Consider the following 22,592-nt stretch of genomic DNA (forward strand, 5'->3'; position numbering starts at 1 on the left):
TTTTATTAATAATGGTAAATTAATGGTTATGGTCTCAATTCATTTGCAGCCCGTGATTCAGCTCTTTAAAGAAGAACCTAAATATAATTTGCATACAATTAACAAAAAAATCATTTAAATATCCTGGCTGAACATGTAAATGCTAAACATCCCCCCTGCCCCCCCCCCCCCCCCCCCCCCCGAAAGAAAAATGGTCAATTTTGATATTGTGGTGACTTTAAACTAACTATTCGCTATATCTTGTGTTTGTTGGATTTGTTAGGTTGTTCTTGTGGTATTTTAGGTTGCATTACCACGAAAAGAGAATAGAACAATAAATTAAATGAAATGAAATATCAGTCAAATCCTCGGTTACGTTACACTCCAAGTGCTCGGTCAAATGACGGATTCAGTTCGATTGGTTAACGAATCGTTGTCCAACCAATTCATTGAAAAGATCCGACTCGTTCAGAATCGGACATCGCTCTTGATCTATCATTATAAAATACTCTTATAAAATACAATGAGCGAAAATAGTGATTTTTTTACGTCTTCTTGCTGTTTCATTCTAAGAAAATATATTTAATGGGGAAAAAAATCTAAAAGACACAAACTGAATCCATCCTGTCCTCGCGCCACCCCCGGCTCTTCCTTCCAGTTGGTCCAGACTGGATTAGAGCGCTGCAGCATCAGCGGATGATGAGGAGTGAAGGCCGGGCCGCTGCGCCCCTCCACCAGCCGCATGTTCCCGCACACCGGTGTCACACAGCCCATAAGAAATGAGCCGGGGAACTAGAGGATAACCTTTTTTGGGGCATAGCCACTTAACAGAAACGGATTTCCTCACCAAAGCCCACGTTTAAAACTCTGCTGGCTGAAATCACTGCAAGCTAGCAGCAACATCACTTGGTTGGCAGCACAGGGAGACGTGTTCCTGTGAGCTGAGCACCGCAGACATTCCTCCGGTTGCTGGATGACAAACGCCAAGCCTATGGATACAGAGATTTTTAGTCGGAATGGGGCGAATTGCAGGAATGCTTGTGCCGCTGTTTGGGAAATCCAGTTGTGAAGTTTAACCGCTGCTAAAGCGGTGACTGTGAAGCTCGTGTGTTTTTGCAGTCAGCACAATCAAGGTGACGGCGGCTAGCCCGTTAGCTCTTGAGCTATCCGGGTAGTGTATGACAGGGAACAGAAAACGCACTGAGCGCGTCTGATATCAAAATATCCTTATTGTTAAATTGAAAGAGCAAAGCACATAATACATGTGTGGGCACTTTTTATCTGCACGGTGCACTTCCTTATTGGATAGTGCTGGAGGAGATGCTTGATATCTGGGCGAGGAGAAAAACTTGACATATCTATGAGAATTTGATAATACTACATATCAAACTTCCGTGCTTTTTTATTTATTTATTTATTTATTTATTTATTTTATACGTAAGCCGAATATCTTAGTGTTAACCCCTTAAATCCCGTGGTATGTCATATCGATTCTGGCACTGCACTGTATATTTGTATAGTGACTACGTTACTTATGGTTGGTGCCAAGCAATATTGTCGTATCGTCACTATATTAAACGCATTCCGGTATTTGTTTACCGAAAATACACCTGTCTCGGGCTTCTTTCAGGTCGAAATGTCCTGTAAATGAGTCTTTTGTATCCGTTTTTTGCAAACACACGGGTCTCAGAGCGCTGGTAGCTTGGATGCCAACGCTCAGGACGGACAGATGATGATGATGATGATTCACTCCATGGGAATATGAGGAAGTTATACTGAACCGAGAACACGGCTTCGCGTTCACGAGACCCCTGCGGTTCCCGATGGTGAAATTATCCAGCGGCTGTTTGATGAGCAGCAAACGAAAGCCACCTCTCCTCGGGTCGCCTCTGAAGTCGAGCTGACAGAAGCTGGTGGGGTTTTGTTTGAAAGACTTGAGCAGGGTGTGACCGCACTTCGTTTAAATGTTACATGCTGCACTGAATAAACCAGCAAAGCTCACTATGAACGCAGCCTGGAATTTCTACGTCAACCCGTGTGGATGACGCCGCCGCAACCGCTCGAAAATAAACCGTCGCTAAGGCAAAAGTCAATTTTTTAAATTCTTGCGGCTTAAGAACCGGTCTGTTAGCCATGTAGCTGGCTGCACATGACCGGACTGGACTTCTCTGACTGATGTCTAGGGTGTCAAATCTTTTTTTAGTGTGTTGTACGTGTAACTGTAGATGTATAGCGTAGTTATTTTAGCGTCGTCGTTGTGACTGTTTCTGGTTGCTATGGCATTTTTAAACGGTCCCAGACTGCTGGACTGGGCAAACTCTCCTCCACATTTACAGTTCAACAGATATGTCCTGACTGGTTATAGACCCATTTCTTCCGTCCAGGAGTGTATCAAGAGTCTCTTCTATCTGCACAATGAGCTGGGAAACATCTACACACATGGTGAGTGAGATATTTCCTCCAAAGAGGAAGCCGACAGTACCCTCTCTCTTTATGTGCTTGTTAACTTAAATAGCTGCTACATGTCATATTTATATACTTATATACTTTATTACATGTCATCTGTCTCACTTTTTGTGTCTTACTTAAAAAAAAAAAAAAAAACCTAATGCTTAAAACTTGTGCATAACTTCAATCATGTTAGTAGCTTTACCCATCCTGGCTGCTTCAGTCTTACCAGTATTTGGATTTGTATTACCCATTCATAGCTATAGTCTAACTCCTATTTAAATGATCAGTGTTGCTATACCACCAGAAACAGGAAATTGTCTATTCCTACCCAAGGAATGAGCCTTTGTAAAAGGCATCTTACTGGCTCTTTCATAAAACTACGTGTTAATGGAATAGTTCACCTGAAAATGGTCATTCTTTATTTATGCTCATATTGGTCTTATCTTGTATGAATTTCTTCTGTTTTAGCACAAAGGAGAAAATTGTAAGCATATCCTGAATGTTCTCTTTTTCATGCAGTGACATCTTCAGTCCTCATTCATTGTCAAGCCTGAAAAAGTGAGCTAAATCAGTGTAAAAAAAGTAGTCCACATGACTTGTGTGCTAAATATTTTAAAGTCTTAAGGCCAACTCTAACTTCTTAAGGCCAAACCTAACCAACACGAATAATCATCATATTGTTGTACATCAGTTCACAGACATTCCACGACCCGAAAAAACATGATCCAACATGTCCAATAAGCGAAAACAAGTGTAGACCAAGGCTGTGTCCAAAATTGCACCCATACCCTCATTCACTATTCCCTACATTAGTACACAAGTCTAATATAGTTCACTTGGGGAAGTGAATGAAAACGTGTGAGCAAATTCGGACACTGAGTGTGCCTGAAGGGCTGCCGCTTTTGCATAGTTTATTTAATTATTTTAAACTTACCAAATTGGGAGCTCCAGTAGTAAGATGAAAAAAATATCTTGAACTCTATCAAGGAAACTATGTATCAACTTTAATTAAACAATTTAATAATCAATAAAAAAGGAATTTATATCTGTATGATGTTACGCTGTAGCCACAGTGGACCAGCTGTTTGGAAAAATGGATGGATCGATGGATGATTCAGCTGCGGGTGCCATCTTCTGGCAAGACTCGGGAATTCATTCGGTGCGCTACTCTCACAGTGCATTATGGGTATCTTCTAGCCATTGAGCGTTCGTTGGTTGTACACTCGTTATTGCAGTGCATTGTGGGATTGAATGAGTGCACCCGATAATGTCCACTATGGTTTTGGACACCAAATACAAATGGCTGTCCCCTCCCCTTAAATGGTGCCCTATTTAAGGGTAAAGGGGGTGATCTCCAATCACCATGGACATAGCCCAAGTGTGCCGCACATGTCCTGAAAAGGGATGCCAAAACATTTGGCTTGGAACATGAGCTAAACTAAAAAATACAATTACACTTGAAGTAATTATTTTCCAAAGATGATTTCTGTCATTTTATGTAGGCTAGTTCTTATTACGCAGACGTATGTTCAAGTGTTAGTTTTTCCAGTAAGTTTGGTTTTAGTTAGTTATTTGATGCTATAAAAAAGGGGTGTAATGTCATGATCGACAGCTTTGCTTGCGATTGAGTCTGCAGGAGCGGGTGTATGGGCCGCTCCACATAAAGCCCGGGACACTCCAAGCCGACGTCAAAGAACTAGCGCAGATAAAAGCTGACTGTGTTGTTGCCTCTCGCCGGCTGTCTCGGCCAAAAAGCTGCTTTTGAACACACCAAAAGGACTAAAGGCGCCTGTCAACTTTCACGTGCGTTCTGCGCCTGGGTGTAAGTAAATATCTGTCTATATCAGCAGGTATCAATAGTCTGACTATTTTCGTCATTCAAAAAGGGAAACCGAAACTAAGACTGCAGATATACAAACTGTACAAAGCAATGCTTGCTTACCATTTTGAATATCAATCACGCTAATAATTTTCTTCATTCCAGTCGGCTCATGTTATTATCAAAATATTTGCATTTGAATGCTCAGGTAAGATGACATAAAATTATAATAGACTTGTCTCTGTAACGTTTTGACTTCTTTGCTCGCTTTCATCATTTTCGCTTTTATTCTCGTGCACTGACTCGTTTGCTTGGCCGAACAGCCAAGTTCTCTCTCTCAAAGATGGCGAAAACCCAGACGGCGTATGACTAGAGCTACTAAGCCTACTGATGCTCAAAAACAGCCGACAGTGCCTGACGGCCGACCATAGGCTTCATGTGTCCCAGCCTTTAGGATCACTGCTGCGCAGACTCGGGCTCCAAATTACGTAATCGGTAACGACCGTTTCAGGAATATTTTAGCTTAATTTTTCTACAGTGGAAGGAAATGGAGGTTTGTTCACTGTAGGGCCCTCTTAACCTTGACATCTTCAAACACCATTGAATGGAAAAGACAGACCAGTACATTCTTCAAAATATCTCCTTTTCTTTTCCGCAAAAAAAGAAAGTCATAAGGCCAATTCACACTGCACAAACGCCAACAAACATGTTTGTTGGGTTTCGTCGGAAGAGTGTGTTGGCCCTGTCGGGATCTGTTGGTGTTGGTCAAGGTTTATTTTTACCCGACTGAACATGTTCAATCAGCGCTTGTCACTGTCTTTTGGGGCAGTGTGAACATGACAGTTGCTTTTCATAAAGTTATAAATCCAAAGGCCAACTGGTTTGTTGGGGTTTGTCTGTGCGTTGTGAATTGGCCTATATGGGTTGGAACCCCATGAGGGTGAATTCACGAGTTCACACTTACATACAATTAGAGGGGGTAAAGTTTAATGCGTATTTGGCGTGCTGTCTGGGGGGAGGGCTCCGAGCTCGGAGTTCGGCCCGAACCCAGAGTACTCTGCCCTATGTAAGTAGTTAGGACTAGAAGTGTGGAGAAGGGGCGGTGGAGGGGTGCTGCTAAACTGTCAATGGACTGAGGTGAGACTGCTGAGTCACGCATATATACACCAATTATCATTGATTGTTGAGTGCTCTCCACCCGTGTTAATTATCTGAATGTGCTCCTCCCGAACTTCGTTAATAAAACATCATTTAATGACACAATTTTCATTTTGGATGAAATATCCCTTTAAATGATTGTACAGCTACACCAAGAAATGCAAAGACCGGCAACTCTCCATCCCAATCTGTGGTTGTGTGCATCATATAATCTGCAGTTCAGACTGATCTCATGAAATGGCGTATGTATGACACGCCAATTCGTATTTCCATTTTTGGCGTGCTATCAACACGCATAATCGCTTTTCAGCGTGTTTATCAACGCCTTTGACTTAACGTTATATTAATGTATTATGTATATATAAATATATGACCTACCCCAACCCCGTCCCTAAACCTACCCGTCACTGGGGTTAATTCCATTTATGAGTCTTCTCCTACCATCCTAGGAAAAGAAATATCGCTCCACAGATGTAGATATAAATTTTGCTTCGTTTCGCTCGGACATTTAACGGCGTACACATACACGCGGAATCACTCGGACATTTAATGGCGTAGACATACATGCAAAAGATTTCGGCGTGGACATACACGCGGATAGCTCAAAATGCGTATAGATAACACGCCACTTGAATTGAAAGTGGCGTGTATGTTTACGCAAAGTCATGATGTCATGTTGTGCAGTTTGTTATAGGGTTATCCCGAGTCGATCTCAAAGATCCTTTATTTTACGAAAGCTGTCATGCTGGTGTCATGCAGTAGGTTGCGGATAATTCTCCTTCAAGTGGGTTTGCCAACTGCTATTAATAAAAAAAAAAAAATAAACCTTAAATATTTGTGTGTGCTAAATGAGGTCTATTCTCCTAGCATGTCACACACGCATGTTCAAGCTTCTGCGTTTAGCATATTTGATGCACACTTTTGTTACGAATCCCTCGAAAGTAATTTATTTACTGTTTATTTTTATCTGCCCTAAGACTGTCTGAGACATTGCTATGGGTTGCGTCTTGCTTCGGACTTTACTGATAGACTGGCATTCTGGTACTGTGAGCTTCATGCTTTCTAACCTTATCTCCACTTTTTTTCTTTTTGTTGCAATTTTTAAGGCTCCGATATACTTCAAGCGAAATCGAAGAATGAACTGATGTCATTTCGAACAAAATCAGGGCAAAATGAAATTCGTTTAGAGTTTGTTTTGGGAGTTCAAAACAGCTTGTCAAAGCGAACTTTACAGAAAAGTTTGCTCCGGCTAGTCAACATCTTCGTACTACCATTAGTCCATGGCAATAACGTAATAGATAGGTGTGCTCTGAGGCTCCGCCTTCATTCACATGGAAATCTTCTCCGGTTCATTTCTTCTGTTCAGTCCGTCGAGGTCAGTCGTCCGCAAGTGAAAACATGAACGCAATGAAGTTATACACTTCTGATGAAATGAGACACTTGCACTGTTTTTTTATGTTTAATAATGTAAAGCTGCTTACTTTTAAGCTATCTGTTAAAAATTAACATGACGTGACTGTGGCAAGCAGGACGAGGCCGAGGGCCGTGAGAGATACGAGACCGGTGCGTCACGCAGGTGTCGCTCATTATCAATCATGCCACCGGCCTCGTGCCGCTCTCTCACGGCCCTCGCCCTCGTCCTGCGCTCGCCACAGTGACTTTACAAGAGTGCTGAATTGCAGAGCTTGTGCAAACATATCCATGTTGCTATGATCAGATGATTTTCCTATGCTTTCTTGAAAATTTTTGTTTTGTGTTTATTTTGTTATTGAGAGGAAAGCGCACAGAACATATTTACATTTAAAACTTCTTTTTACCCATAAGTGAAGAACGAAAAAGAACCAAGAATATATATCTGGGCCTTTATTTTTTTCAGAATCAGAAAGAGGTTTACTGCCAAGTATGCTTACACACAAGGAATTTGTCTTGGTGACAGAAGCTTCCAGTACACAGACAGAATTATAGCAACAAGACAGATAATAAAAATAAAATAAGTGAATAAAAATAAATAAATGAAAAATACACAATATACAAAATAGCTAATGGATATGCACAGTATGTACGTTAAATAGAGTGCAAGGGAATGTGAATACGAGGTATTGTATGCTAAATAAATACAAGTATAAATAGTGTTGTGCATTGCACATGTTTATTGCAAAGTGGGGGCATTTAACTGTTCACGAGGTAGATGACCTGAGGAAAGAAACTTTTATTGTGTCTGGCTGGTCTTGTGCTCAGTGCACTGCAGCGCCGACCAGACGGCAACAGCAAGTGGCCTGGATTATTCTGCTTATTAAAATACAAGAAGTTTATATCTGTAGTCCCATATTCATAATTGTGACCACACAGTCTGTTTACAATGTCTACCATTGTATACAATTTTTACATACACCAATGTCTTTATAAAGAGTATATATACACTACCGTTCAAAAGTTTGGGGTCGGTACGATTTTAAATACTTTAAAAAGAATTCTCTTCTGCTAACCATGGCTGCGCTTATTTGATTAAAAATACAACAAAAATCAGTTATAGTATTAAATATTATTCCAGTGTAAATCAGCTGTTTTCTGTGTGAATATATAGTAAAGTGTAATTTATTCCTGTGATCAAAGCTGAATTTTCAGCATCACCAGTGTCAGTGTCTTCAGTGTCAAATGATCCTTCACAAATCAGTATAATATGAGGATTTGATGCTCAAGAAACATTTATTATTATTATCAATGTTGAAACAGTTGTTGGTCTGTCAGTTGTACAGTTTTTTTTTTTTTTTGGATTCTTTGATGAATAGGAAGTTCAAAAGACTTTTGTAACATTATAAATGTCTTTACTGTCACTTTCGATCAAATTAATTATTCCTTGATAAATAAAAGTATTAATTTCTTTCCTCCAAAAAATAAAATTCTCACTGACCCCAAACTTTTGAACGGTAGTGTATGTACACAGTATGGGGCTTTTCTCTTAAATTGATACATTTTCTTAATCTTCTTAATCTGACAACCATGCGCACACACTCTCTCTGAGCTGCGCTGATAATCTGACAACACCGACAAACATGTTGGAGTTTAAAGGTGAACTAAGTAACTTTTTTACCTTAACCGAACAGCTTTGGAGTCATTGTAATGTTTATACTACTGATTTCGTGTTGAATGGTGGTCGTCTCGCACCCCCCTGGTGCTTGTGAGCCGCAAAACCACCCTTGCAACTTTGGGCCGGCGAGTGTTAGGAAGTATCGTGTGATATCAGGTCTCGCGAAGTAACGAATTGCTTTACGGCAAAAAAACAGATCTGATAAAATTCTGATAAAATGAGCATCAAACAGAAATAATCCGGCGCCGTATACATATGTGGTGTTGGGCGCGCGCAGCTCTTAAAGGGGCCATACCTTATTTCCACTCGTTACAGCGTCCATCCTACTGAACAGGTACCGGTGTAGCCTACAGGGGGAGGGGATCCGGCCGTGAGTGCGAGCCATCTCTGCGTGAGTGCTATTCACGACAGTACAAGTGCTCCACAGCGACTCTAGGGGTCGCTGTTTGACAAAAACGGAATTCTTACTGAGTGCTGCTTTAACGATGTCCATTGTGAAATTCTGGGAATCTGGAAATTCTGTTATAGGACGTTCGGTTGAATAACTGTTCGTCTGTTATAGGACAATTTAGTTTGAATAAACAAGCGGACGCTGATTAGCTACTCGCTCTACGTTTATTTAAAATGAACAGCAAGACAACTAGAAGTGAATGTGCTTTCCATTAAATGAATGCTTTAAAAAAAAGTGCTTTGCAATGAACGTGCTTTGTTTTAAATAAATCACACACAGTAAACAAAACCTTAACAAAAAAACTTTGCAATGAACTTTGCAATTTAGACGCGCAAACTGCGTGCCGGTGCGGTACAGACGTACATGCTCGGGCAGATTCGGCTTGAAGTCGTTCATCCTCGGATGCGGCGCCCCGCGCGCTGTTACAAAAAAGCCGTGCACACAGCCAAGAGAAATGGGGTCTTGCCGGTGTTGTGCCGAATTTCGACCCCCGCCAAATTATTACCCCCCTAGCATTGGTAGGTTTAGGGTTAGTTGTTGGGGAGGGGGTAGGATTAGGGGCGGGGTTGGGATTAGGCAATCAGGTACTGACTTCAACGAGGGGGGTAATAATTTGGCAGGGGGTCGAAATTAGGCACAACACCTGTCTTGCGCACACCCAACGCGTCATTTTTGCTGCGCGCACCTTCGCGCTCGTGCGGACGCGTCGAGTAAACAATTGGGCTTTACTCCGTGTCAGCGCGCGCTCTGATCGGTAAACTTAAGGTGCAAAGACCTCTGCACTCAACCTGTTCCGATTTTTCTGTTCTCTATGACGTTTTTTGAACTATTACGTCACAGTATTTGCAGCGGAACTGCCAAATAAGGACATCGACTTCCGGCCCACCACTTCGAGCAATCCACCATTTTTATTTCTCGCTGCAATTTTGTAGTCCAAGCTAAAGGATGCAGAACTTACGAGAGGGTAAGTTAAAATGTTCGGTTGTTGGATGTAGTAACCCACACGGTTCATTACACCGTCTAATGTAGATGAACTGCCGTGCTTGTGTTGTGACAGGGCGCATGTTTAACTGAAAGAACGAGCAGGTCGCGCGCGCGGATTCTCTCTCTCTTCGGAGCCAGGCGAAAGTGTAAGTTAAACAAGACTTCACCGTCTCCAAACTAGGCGCTGTCGTGCTCTCTCTCCCTCGCACATATTAATCAAAATAAATCGACACGGTGGTAAAAGGTCGGAAGACCAAAGTTTCATGTGTAAATACAGTAACACACCATTGCGATACATCCATATGAAGACGTTGTTCTGCAGGTTCGTCGTCTTCATTTTCATCTCGCTCCGGCTCCGACTCTGGCTAGAACATGTAAGGCTGGCTGGACAAGTCTTCCGTTGTTGACATTTTGTTAATAACGTGTGAATAAAACGTTTCTGTGCCGCTAGATAATCGTATCTCTGCTATCAAACTACAAAAATGGCCGAACGGGGTGGAGTTGAACCGAGTGTCACCGGTACAACCTGGAGAGGGGGCGGGGTATGTAGTGTCTTAATTGTATTTAAAGAGACCGCACCAAAACGAGTTGCTCTCAGACGCACATCAGAAAAGGGGTAGAAAAGGGGCCTGTGGAGCTATAATAATGAGGAATTCAGACCCAAGCATTGCAGTTCCGCTTTATATAGACTACAAATGTATGATTTATATGTAAAAAGGAACTATTTAAAAGCATGATATGTACCCTTTAATCAAGAGAAGTTCAGAAGTGTCAAGTTCATCATGTTCAGAAGTGACTAGAAGGAGAGCAGTAAAAACCGAACAGCAGCGACTGTTAGTGTTGACTAAAAGAAGCCTAGTTTAGATTATGCACACCTTGTAACTGTCTTTTTTTTTTTTACCATAGCCCGGTGAACACTGACACACCGCACTCCCTCTCAGTGCGTGTGCACGCGCACGTCTTCTGCATCAGTAAAATGCGATCGGTTAATTTGAGTGTCAAGTTGTAATCACGTATCGAATCAAAGGAAGATTTTATCAGCTGGTTAAGTGGCCAATTGTTTGGAGTTAGAAATATATAACTTTTTCTACCGCGGTAACGGTAACGATATATACCGTCATACCGCCCAGCCCTACTTGACCATATTGTTTGCAACCATGGTTGGTGAATAAATGCGGTCTGTGTAACCTTTGTGCTACAATAAAAAGTAAAAATTTAACATAATTTGGTATAATTGGAATTAATATTAGGAATTTCACTTTCTTAGCTTGATTTTTCATAATGTAAAGCACTTGAAATCTACATAGCCTGTTTGCAGTATTTAGACATTTAAAAAATGGGGAGAAAAGTCGGTCTGTCTGTACGAATATACATTTGTGGCGTGATCTGAATCTGTGGTTTGTCATATATATATATATATATATATATTGTTATATATTGTATTTCATTTCAAATGAGGATAATTGTGATTAATAATCTGATTAATAAATTATATTATCTGTAGTAAATGTTATTGGAATTACTCAATTCAGTTAATAGATGCCGCTGCCCATGAGAAACTCTGCACGCACGGCCCTGTATACATTGGATTTATTTTAATAACTTTAATGTAGCCTACTTGAAGTGTGCTAGCCTGGATGCCAGACCGAACCCTGCCCACAACATTTTTTGGTCGGGAAGTTCGGTCTGGACTCGATCCATTGAGGAGTAATTATGCTCGATCCAGAAATGGTCGGGCCAATCAAATTGCCAGGGCGGGCTTTATACGATGATGGACAGATGATCAACAGTTACGTAATCATCCACGTCACCAAAGAGCGCTTGGGTTGAATTCGTTTACAACAAAGATGACTGCCGCTGGGGAATTGAGATTCCACGAGTTCACACTTACAAATAAGTCAGATACAATAAACGCGTAGCCTAGGCTACATGACGTGCTGTCCGAGGAGAGGGCTCCGGGCTCGGTATTCGCCCCGAACCCAGAGTAGGCTACTCCCCCCATATTCCTGGCTGTGAAAGAACAAGCAAAGCGTGAGGATTCGGGGTGGTGGAGGGATGGTGAAAAATGTCAAGGAATGTTAGGTGAGTTGACAGATTGAATGTGCTTCCTCTCATGCTGATAAGGTAACGTTATGGTATTGTTTGATGACAAGTTGATTGGATTAATTATTTGAACGTGCTCCTCCCAAACTTTGTTTATGAAACATCATGTGAAGATTCCGCCATCGCGTCGGTTATGGAAGATACCTACAGCGCATTAATTTTAAAAGAGGAACAGAGACCCGCGATCAAGGCATAATTTGTCGGTCGGAAAGATGAATGAAGAACATACGTCACTTACTCCGTTGCTCTGATTGGTTGTAGGTCTATCCAATTGAGTGCAGAGGCATTTTCTTTCCTGGTTCGGTTGAAACACACCCCATAATCACAGCCCAATGGAGCAGTATCAGACTCACATTCTGACTAGAATCTGAGTATGACAACCTCAGGCTAGAAGTGTGCAGCAAGCACTAGGAAAATACAAGTATCGGATCAGGACTCAATATCAGCAGATACTCAATATTCAATGACTTGGATCGGATCAGATCGGGGGCACAAAAAAGTAATTTGTGTTGAATTGTTGTATTGCAGCTGCAGTGAGCAGTGTCTAGATAAGCATTCTAGTGCATTGTTTGCCGAGAGGAAATGTATAAAATGTATAATCAAGCATAAATGTCAGCTCCAAAGGAATTTCTGCTTGTAAACTTGTAGGCTCAATTTCAGTCCTGTGTGGAACCATCAAGCTGGGTCATGAGTTGCTTGCAGGTGTACTGTCATATACACCCTTCCCTTCCAAGAAACTCCCATGTTGACTGGTAATATTTTGTTGTTGCTATACAGAGCTACTACAGTATGCTACAAAGTTTCGTCCAGAATACTACAAGCTATGGTGAAAGAAATAGTAAAAGAAGATTTTTTTATTATTATTTTATATAATAAAAGTCTTATTATTTTGTTTTATGATGAAGAGTGACACATTCACACTAATGTACATTACTGAAAACCTGAGATAAACACGTCATCTGTGCACACTCTCAAAGTTGCTGTGTGTTCTCAAGCCAATGCTGTTTCAGAGTATATTTTAGAGTGTTCTGGCCTACTAAGCATAAATTAGAGGTTTAAATTGAGCTTAACTTAGCTTACACAGCTTGACTTGATCCAAGAGATGACTTTGTTGTATAGAGTTTCACCTGGTTGTCCTTTTTTAAGCTGAAATATAGGAGCATTTGTTCTGTCTCTACTTTTTTGACTGGTATAAATACCTCCTGTTAGAGTTTGTAAAGAAGGACTGACCATAATGAAGATGGAGGAATGAAGATTCCTTGTAGATACTTTTTTTTTTAACACAGGCCGATTTCCATTCTTGCATTTGAATGCAATCGATGTGCATGATCCTTTAAAGTTTGCTTTGTATATAAGTATTTGTGTTTTACTTTGCATGATTCGTATGCACAATTTAATGTCATGCATGCCAGGTCTTCACAGCAACATTTGTTGTTCTTCATAGGTTCCTGCATGCCTGCTGTTTAAAACTGCTGTTTAAAGAAAGATTTAGATCTCAGCCTGACACTTGACTATGTCTATTAATCTTTTCTGATCTGTTCCTGGTCTTACCACATTTGCTGAAGTTTTCTTTAGGTCTGTGGGCTTCTCTAACCCATATGCTCTCTGTCTGGCCACTGATGGAGGGCTATGATCTGATAGCAGGCTTCTGCATAAATTGATTGACACCTGCACATACACCACACAACTGTAGGCAGAGTTCACTCAAAAATAAAACAAAAATATATTATTTCATCCCCATGTTGTTTGAAACTGTTTTTTCTTTATTTTGTGCCCTCCATGTTATTTTTTTAATTGTCCACACAATAAATTGTTCATTGGAAGAAATAAAAAAAATTTGAACATACTTCTGTGTGATAAGAAATGCTTAAAATGACAGAAACGATCTTTGGAATTGTAATTGGATTTTTTCACATCCCATTCGATAACATGGAGAAACCCTTAAGACTTTCGTTCAAGAGGATATTTTAAAGGGGTAGTTGATTATGATTTCACTTTCCTAACTTTGGTTAATGTGTAATGTTGCTGTTTGAGCATAAACAACATCTGCAAAGTTACAACGCTCAAAGTTCAAAGCAAAGGGAGATATTTTCTTTTAAAGAAATTGCTTTTTAAGGACTGCAACAAACGGCTGGTAGGAACTACACAAGCTTCCTCCTGGGTTAATGACGTCACAAACCCTAAAATTTACATAAACCCCGCCCCCGGGAATGCGATTAATAGATTATCATGACAGAATATGCTAATCAATGACTAGAAGATAACTACACATAAGCTTCATAAATTCATCAACTAACCATTCAGAAATGTTGTTTACATGTTGTCACTTCTTCCTGAGTTTCTCCATCTTTCTGACTCCGGTTTGAACATAAAAGGCTAAAAGATTTTGAAGTTTTCAGTGCATGTCTGTGTGAGGTAAAAGGACACAAGCTCTTGAAGCTCCGCCCTCTGTGCGTTGCAGCAGCTCATTTGCATTTAAAGGGACAGACACAAAAATGGTGCGTTTTTGCTCACCCTCAAAGTCAAAATTTTAACATGCTATATAAAAATATCTGTGGGGTATTTTGAGCTTCACATACACACTCTGGGGAAATCAAAGACTTATTTTACATCATGTGAAAAGGGCATTATACCACCCCTTTAATGAAATCTGAGAGATGTCTGTCCCTCATTTTGAAGTCAATTAAGAATTATGATAGTTATGATTTACCAAAGCATTATATAGGCTATACAGTTGTAATCGAAATTATTCAACTCCCATTACAAATCAGGTTTATTAGCAACATTTATAGACTTTCAGCTGATTGCAATGAACAACTCAAACAAAAGTAGGCCTTATTAAATTGCTCAACACAACAAATGTTTCAAGTGGTTTCCCCAAAACTGAAAATGCAACTTTTAATGACTTCTGCAGTCTCAAAATTATTCAACCCCATTCATGGCAAGCATCTTTAGTACTTAGTAGAACACCCTTTTGCTGTTGCAAACCTGCTGCAAAGGAGATGTCTAACCAGACACCAGTAACCACTGTTCCTTTAACTTTAAACTTATGAACTTTGTTTTCAAAGGTGTCTCTAGGAACATTTAGTGCCTTCGCTATCCTTTTGTATCCTGTTCCTTGTTTCTGAAGGGTGATTATATCTTCTCTTAACTTTTTGGACCATTCTTTTGACATATTTCTAACATGCAGTCAAACGTGACACTCAACAAACCTAGTCAGTTCAGATATTTCATGTGTTCTAGCTCAAACACACCTGGTGCAACTAATGAAGCCCTTTAACAACACCTGTTTTGCAGATTTGTGCTGTTGTGAGGGATTCTATTCAGGGGGTTGAATAATTTTGAGACTGCAGAAGTCATTAAAAGTTGCATTTTCAGTTGAATTTGGGGAAACCACTTGAAACATTTGTTGTGTTGAGCTATTTCAATTACTTTTGTTTGACTTGTTCATTGCACAAAGCTTAAAGTCTGTAAAATTTGCCAATAAACCTGATTTGAAATGGGGGTTGAAAAATTTCGATTACAACTATATATATTTACATTATGTACAAAGCATAAGTGCCGCTCAAATGCTTGTACTTTTCTATAAAGTGAAGGGTAAAGTGCATGTTCTCTAACAATAGTGTCTTTGTCAAAGTGAGAGTTAAGCCAACAGAGATAACTCACTCAAAATAGAAGTGCTAGAAGGCATTGGTGCTTTTACCTGACCAGGATAAATCATTTGACATTGGGTTAAGAGAGAAAGAGAGATTCACAAATAACCAGAAGATTGTTCAAGATTGTGTTTTTCTTGTACTTTGAGTCCCTGTTATAAAGCCACTAACTGTTGTTTACTGCTAAAGATCTTTGTTTTAGCGTGTAGTTTGCATTTTGGCAGCTGCTGCTAAAATTAGCACAGCAAAGCCGATGAGACCCACATTGCACTGGGCCGTACCCTGGGCCTCCATAAATCCATGTGTTGTTTAGGCTGCAGCGATTCAACTCAAGGGACGTGATGAAACACTGCAAGGCCTGTCTGAGCATAATGTCCAAAAACAACTTTCTCGCTCTCTTCATGGGCCCTGCGTGTTTTAACAGCACTTTACGCGTCTTCAGTACTCAATGACCCTCCTGAGCCTCGTCGTCTCATTGTTTCTTTTTCTTCACTCAGGAATCCCTCTGCTCTGCTTCCTAGTGCTGCTCCCGCTCAACATCCCCTGGTCGCAGATCACCGTGACGTGGCTCGGCGTGGTGCACTTCCTGGCCTGCTTGTCGCCGCAGCTGGGCTCAGTGGTCTACCACCTCTTCATGAACCATGAGGGCGGCGAGCCCGTCTATAAAACCCTGCTCACGCTAGATATGTGCGGAATCTGCATGATCAACACGCTAGGTCAGCATCTCAAACTGCGGTCAGATCAATCCGAGCTCTCCATCACATTATCTCTCAGTACATCTTTTAAATTCTGTTCTCTATTTTCTTCTGCTGATTTTTTTCCTGACACCTCAAATTTGATATTTTTGTACAGGTTGTTCATATCTGATGAGGTCACCTGATGAACTGATGTGTCATCTGGTCCATTTTTAGCTGTGATTACCAAAAACAGGCTGTGTTTCCCCCTTATCTGTGCATTCTCAGGCTGTTATCTCATTGATATATCATATATCATTCTCTGTTGTCACAGCACTTCAATTGTCTCTTGCAAATTTAAAGTGCTTTTTCTTAGTTTTTATAATTATCGACCATTTAGTTGGGAAACAACGGTACATTATATATATGATATTTAATGATATTTTATTATATGTACATATAATTTGGGGTGACTGTTCAGGGATGGAAATTAGCACCAGCCACCAGCCAAATGCTGGTGATTTTGTGTTGTAAATAAAAGTAGCATGCTGTTTCACCCGGACACTTTTAGAGGAGGCACACCTTGAGACTTTACCCTATGGAATAAACGGCTTAAGTATTGTAGATCTTGTACTATTAATTTTCACATGCAGTTACACATTGTCGGTTAAAAAACAAGTAAGTGGCTGGTAAAAACATTGAGTGGCTGGTAGATTTTGGAATCCACCTGCCACAGTGGCAGGTGGACAAAAAAGTTCATTTCCATCCCTGCTGTATATATTAGGGATCATGACCGTCCAATGCCATCCTGAAATATTGCTATCATATTTATTTCAGTAAATATGCCATTTTTTTTACAGTGTACAGTGGGAAGCAGGTGTGTTAAATACACTTAAAATTCACCTATGCTTGAATGATGTGAACTATACAGTTGAATATTAGGGAACAAGCTTAGCTTGTCATCTTAGTAACACTATGTTTTGGTTCACAGGAGCTCTACCCATCGTGTACAGTACTCTTCTCTGCTACCCCTTCACCCGCACATTGGCTCTGCTGATGTACATCCTGCTATCCAGTTACGCCATCTACTGTGCCATCACAGCACGCAGCAGAGTGCGGCGTCTGCGTTCCTTCGCCTGGCAGCTCCTTTACCGCTTCTCATTTTTCCTCCTGCGCTCGGTAGGTGTGGGCGGAGGGAGTCCCACCTCACTGCGCCACTTTCTCACCATGGATGCACTAGCAGTGTTGGGCGGCGTCATCAATATCACGCGAATCCCTGAGCGGTTCCGCCCGGGCCTCTTTGACTACTGGTGCAACAGCCATCAAATCATGCATGTGCTGGTGGTAGTCTCCATACTGTACCTACACTGGGGGGTGCTGGATGACTTATTGTGGATCAACACCTATCACTGTCCCACAGACTGACAGTGGCCCCTGCTAGTCTGGAATTGTGGGTAATAGGGCAAGGATCTCTTTTAGTAAGGAGTCGTCTGGGAATGTGACGTTATTGGGAAAAGAACGGTATGGGTTAGGGGGAGACTGCTGTGCTTTGTATATAAATGTGTGCACGAAAGTCCTTAAGAAGTGTTTTACATGTTTTTTAGGAGACACCAGTGCCAGCTTCGACACACATGCTTGTTTGTGCTGTCAGTAGCCAGAATGTACATATCTGTTTGCATAAACATTGTCTGTGCATGGCACTGTTTAGACCTACTAGCTCAAACAAAGGCAAATTTTGTTTTGGTTCGAGACCTACACATTCTATAGGGGTATACACACACACAGGATCTGACATTTTTTGATGTCATATATTCACCAGCGTTTAAAGCATTTATTAAATAGCCTCTAAGTTTAGTTTTAGCTGAACAATAAAAGATAACATTGAGCCCTCAAATGATTGGCTCTCGAAAAGCGAGATTTAACGTATTACAATCTAAAACTCGTTGCTCAAAATAGCATGGCTTTTGTGAAAACTAATTACGGTTTGTCTCTATTCTCAATTTTGCTGGTGACACAAACAAAGATCGCTGGTGTGGAAATGTATCCACCTCCAACTTTCAACTTGCTACTCTATTGCAGACTATGCAGCATATCAGATGTTATATCAATGCTAACACTACACACACACAAAATGTACTGTAAGTCCAGTCTCACAGCAACATTTACTGGAAATACTTGAGTTTATTTTAGCTGTTTTATCATGCTCGTGTCTTTTTTCATGCCGTCTCCCTGTTCAGGTCAATAATTTTCACATTCATGCCACTTAGCTGTAAGTGAAGGGTGAAGGGGTCATTCCTTGGGTTGTAGCCTTTATTTATTTATTTATTTATTTATTTATTTATATATATTTTTGCTAGGTGATTAAATTTGCTGAGTGCTCTTTTTAATTTTTGGATTGCCCTCTGTGACTTTGATCATGTTTGTTAGCATCTAAGGGGCATTTATTTAATGCCGTCTTTTTGCAGAAGCACGACGAATAACACCCTGGGAAACATTTCCCGTTACCTGCAGAAGATATTTTCTCTGTTGTGCCACTGAGCAGTCGATTCAACCTTGTACACTCGTGGTTTTAATATCCTAGTCTGTAGTTTGGGAGATTGTATTTTGTACTGCTCTAAATTAGATTTGATTTCTTTCTGACCTTTAACCTCAATTATCCATGTAACCTTGGCAAATTATTTTCTTAATGGCCTGCTGTTTGCACAAAGGCTTTAATTCTCTGCTGGCTATCCTCGACCAATGCACACCTGATGTTCCTGCTTAATCGGATGTGGAAGAGGAATATTAGACTCCAGAATGCAGCAATATTACACATGCCGATACACTATGAATTCCCTAATGAAGACTAGGGGAATATTTGGTACTGCTCACTTGTCACTGCCAAATTAATTCTATATAAGGGTTATCTAAGTCTTTAGTAATGGGATGAAATTGATTGGACATAATTTATAATAGCCCCTCTGATTTAAGCTAAGTTGCCAAAAAGACTTCAAGTTTAACAGAGCTGAAAATAGTCCCATCTATATCTTCTTAAAATGTGATTTAAAGTAAAAAAGAAAAGAAAAAAGAAGCAGATTGCACTATGGAGATGTTGACATCCACCAAATGGGTTGTATTATGTGACTGCATTTTTTGCACATTAGAATTTGTTACCTTAGCATGCTTATGCACTACTGAGCGGAACAAACAAAGAATGACCCTTCTAAGGGCTGGTTCACACAAAACGCGTTTTCGTTGTTAAAAACAGGCTCTCGAGACTCGTCTTTAAAAAGTTGAACTTATTTTAACTTGAGTGCCGCGTTTTTAGAGCTTGACGCGAACGCAAAGGTCAAACACGTCCGTCTTGCGCGTTTACATAGAAAAATGATTGAAAAGTAGTGGAATGGAGTGGAAAAACGTGTTCTGTGTGAATGGCCCCCATCTCTTCCAACCTCACTAGTTTTAAAGAACGGACAAACAAATGACACAACTGTGATAACTTCGTTGACACAATCACATTGTAGCTTTCAGAATGAACATCAGTGAGGCCTGCCATAAATTTCAGTTCAATTACCTCCAATATCCGTATCACTGGAATTATATTTATCATATTTATGATGATGTTTTACTGTTTGGAAGTTTTTGACGATATTTTATTTGAATGCAACTACTACTGTTTTTTTTTTATTATTGTATTATTATTATTTTACCAGATGGGGATCACATATCTTTACATAACCACACTACTCTGATAGTCCTATTGCAGAGGTCAGACCTATTAGTGTAGAATCGGTGCATGTTAGGTAGAATGTTGCTCAGATGTATCTGACAAACACTTAAACACACTCTATGCCAAATTATCTGTTTTGGGGCTTAGCAGACCAGCATGGTTTTAAATACAAGCCACAAATACAGGCCAATTTATCCCAACCCCTTTAATGCTATTATTAAATGAGAAACATTAGGCTCTAAAATCAAGTGGTGCATGAAAATATTAGAAAGCCAATCCCCTTTAACACAACATGCGATTTCCAAATGCTTGTGCAATGCAGTCACTGACATATGTGCTTAATGTGCAAGTAACAGAGCTAATGCATCAAATATATCTGTCTATAGAAAGGGAATGAAATCAAGAGAGTAGCCCAGAGGCAATACAACCATATCAAGTAGTTAACTGCACTGATGATTTTTATTTAATTTTTTTTACCAAAAGGGCTTTGGATCAAAGTGAAAACCAATTAAGAACTTAAAAGTCCATATGGGTAACGTAAATACCTGTATGTAGACTATATGCATAAAATGCAAGTGACATACATACTGACATTTTTATATATTCATATTAATATTTAAAGCAACAATGTTGGAAGAAAATGTATTGAATGTTAATGTATTTCATCTCCATGACAGGCCTGGCGGCAGAGCTAAGAATGCGGTTACATTGTTTAGTAGGGTTAATGTCATAATAATATGTCTGTGCTACTATGATGTCATAATGTCATTAACACGGTCTATTTATTATAGTTTGGTTGGCAAAATCTCTTTTTTACATTGTGAAAAGTAGGGAGAGGCTACAATACAGATATTTTGGTTTGAAAAATGGGTGTCCTGATATGTTATTACCTCTGAAACCCACTGGATAACTATGCATAATCAAAATGTGTACATATATACACAAACATGTTTGTACATGTGAATTCCAAAAATCAGATGTTTTGCCAGTTTTACCAGTCCTGAAAAGAGACAGATTTGTTTTGCTCAGACCATGCCATCCTGGGGTTTCCTCTTCTCAGGGTGCCCTGTCAGTGCTCACTTGTACTGAGTGACCTCAACAACTGATTTCGGGCCAGTTTTCTTTTCATCCTGTCATGTCTTTGCCTGTTCTGGTTAAGATTTGAAACTGAAAAAAAAAAAAATTATGAGAGTTCTATGTTTTTAAGGACAAAGATCATGATGGCTTGTCAGTCATCAAGCTTTTGGACCATGCATCCTTCTTGATGCATATTGCCTTTGTGGGGCCGAAAGTGTCCATAAATGCTGATCAAGAATGTGTTTATTTATATAGTTAAGTGATGTGAGAATGTGCAGAGCATGTTACATTGAAGCCCTAAAGCAAATGGATTGCATCATAACTCATGTTTTAGAGGAGGAACAAGGATGATATTCTCAAGGATGATGTTCTCCTGTCTGTATATTCTAAATGTCCTGTGGTAAAAAATAATGACATGATGTATGAAACTATAATAACATTTTTTTTCTTAGTATGCAGGTGCTGGATAGCCTGTTAATGATAATTTAAAACTACTCAGTTACATCTCGCATTATTATAATATTATTCTGAGATGGATTACCACTATCAATGATAATCTTAATTTAAGTACAAAGGCTGAGAATACTAATGCACATAGGATGACAGAAGGTCTCTGAAAGATCTGTCGTTTTTTTTTAAGTTTTTTTTTTTTTTTTTACTCTTGCTTGAATGTTTCTGTTTATTTTGGTTGTTGTTTGGCACCATCTGGTGGCCACAGCACTCTATTGTCTTTATATGTCGGTTACAGCATAAATTTAAATGATGTTCAGTTGAACAGTGTTGACATTCTGGATAAAGTCAGTCACGAAGGTCACTCGCTGAGCCACGTTGGCCATTTATCTTTCTTTCCTGTTGGTTTATTATGCCTCCTAAACTAATTTATTGCAAATTTTACTATAACTTTGGTTTTACATCAACATTTCTTTCTTGTTGTAAATGGGTTTATCTACAACTACAAGCGTGTGTCTCTGTTGGTTTATTATATGGGCCTATATTTCTCTCTTGTCTATTTGTGTCCATGGTTACATTTGTTCACACAGACAGATCTTCCAAACCCCATGGTCTCCTGCAGCGATTGTGCAATAAATTGAGGTTTATATTTTTTAAATTGTCTCTTTTGACTTTCTTAATGATTTGGAGAAGGACTGTTGATGTAAACAGGATACTCTGCTTTTATATTTTGACCTCCACTTCAGGTTATTCATATTTGCTATGTTTATTCTCACAGGTATGTGCTTGTGTGATGGTTAAAATCACTTTTTTATTTTTTATTTCTTATATTTATATTATTATGTTGCTCTATATATTGAATCTGTCCCTAACCTGTATCTAACTTTCCCCGGGGTCAAAAATAACTGTTAAATAGATAGTTCACCCAAAAATGAAAATTCTGTCATCATTTATTCTCCCTCATGTCGTTCCAAACCTGTATGAGTTTCTTTCTTC

At 39.8% G+C, this 22,592-nt stretch overlaps 1 protein-coding gene across 1 annotated transcript; it reads left to right on the forward strand.

Annotated features, from left to right (window-relative positions):
- The first annotated feature begins 1,801 nt into the window (after positions 1 to 1,801).
- Positions 1,802 to 18,830, forward strand: paqr4a (progestin and adipoQ receptor family member IVa). The gene is made up of 3 exons (XM_056264049.1): positions 1,802 to 2,421; positions 16,184 to 16,402; positions 17,352 to 18,830. The coding sequence occupies exons 1-3, from the start codon at positions 2,256 to 2,258 to the stop codon at positions 17,783 to 17,785; spliced, it is 819 nt and encodes a 272-aa protein (XP_056120024.1). The 5' UTR covers positions 1,802 to 2,255; the 3' UTR covers positions 17,786 to 18,830.
- The last annotated feature ends 3,762 nt before the right edge of the window (positions 18,831 to 22,592 follow it).

The sequence above is a fragment of the Rhinichthys klamathensis genome, unplaced genomic scaffold, assembly GCF_029890125.1.
Source record: "Rhinichthys klamathensis goyatoka isolate OS25496 unplaced genomic scaffold, OSU_Roscu_1.1 h1tg000213l_1, whole genome shotgun sequence".
Classification (NCBI taxonomy): Eukaryota; Metazoa; Chordata; class Actinopteri; order Cypriniformes; family Leuciscidae; genus Rhinichthys; species Rhinichthys klamathensis.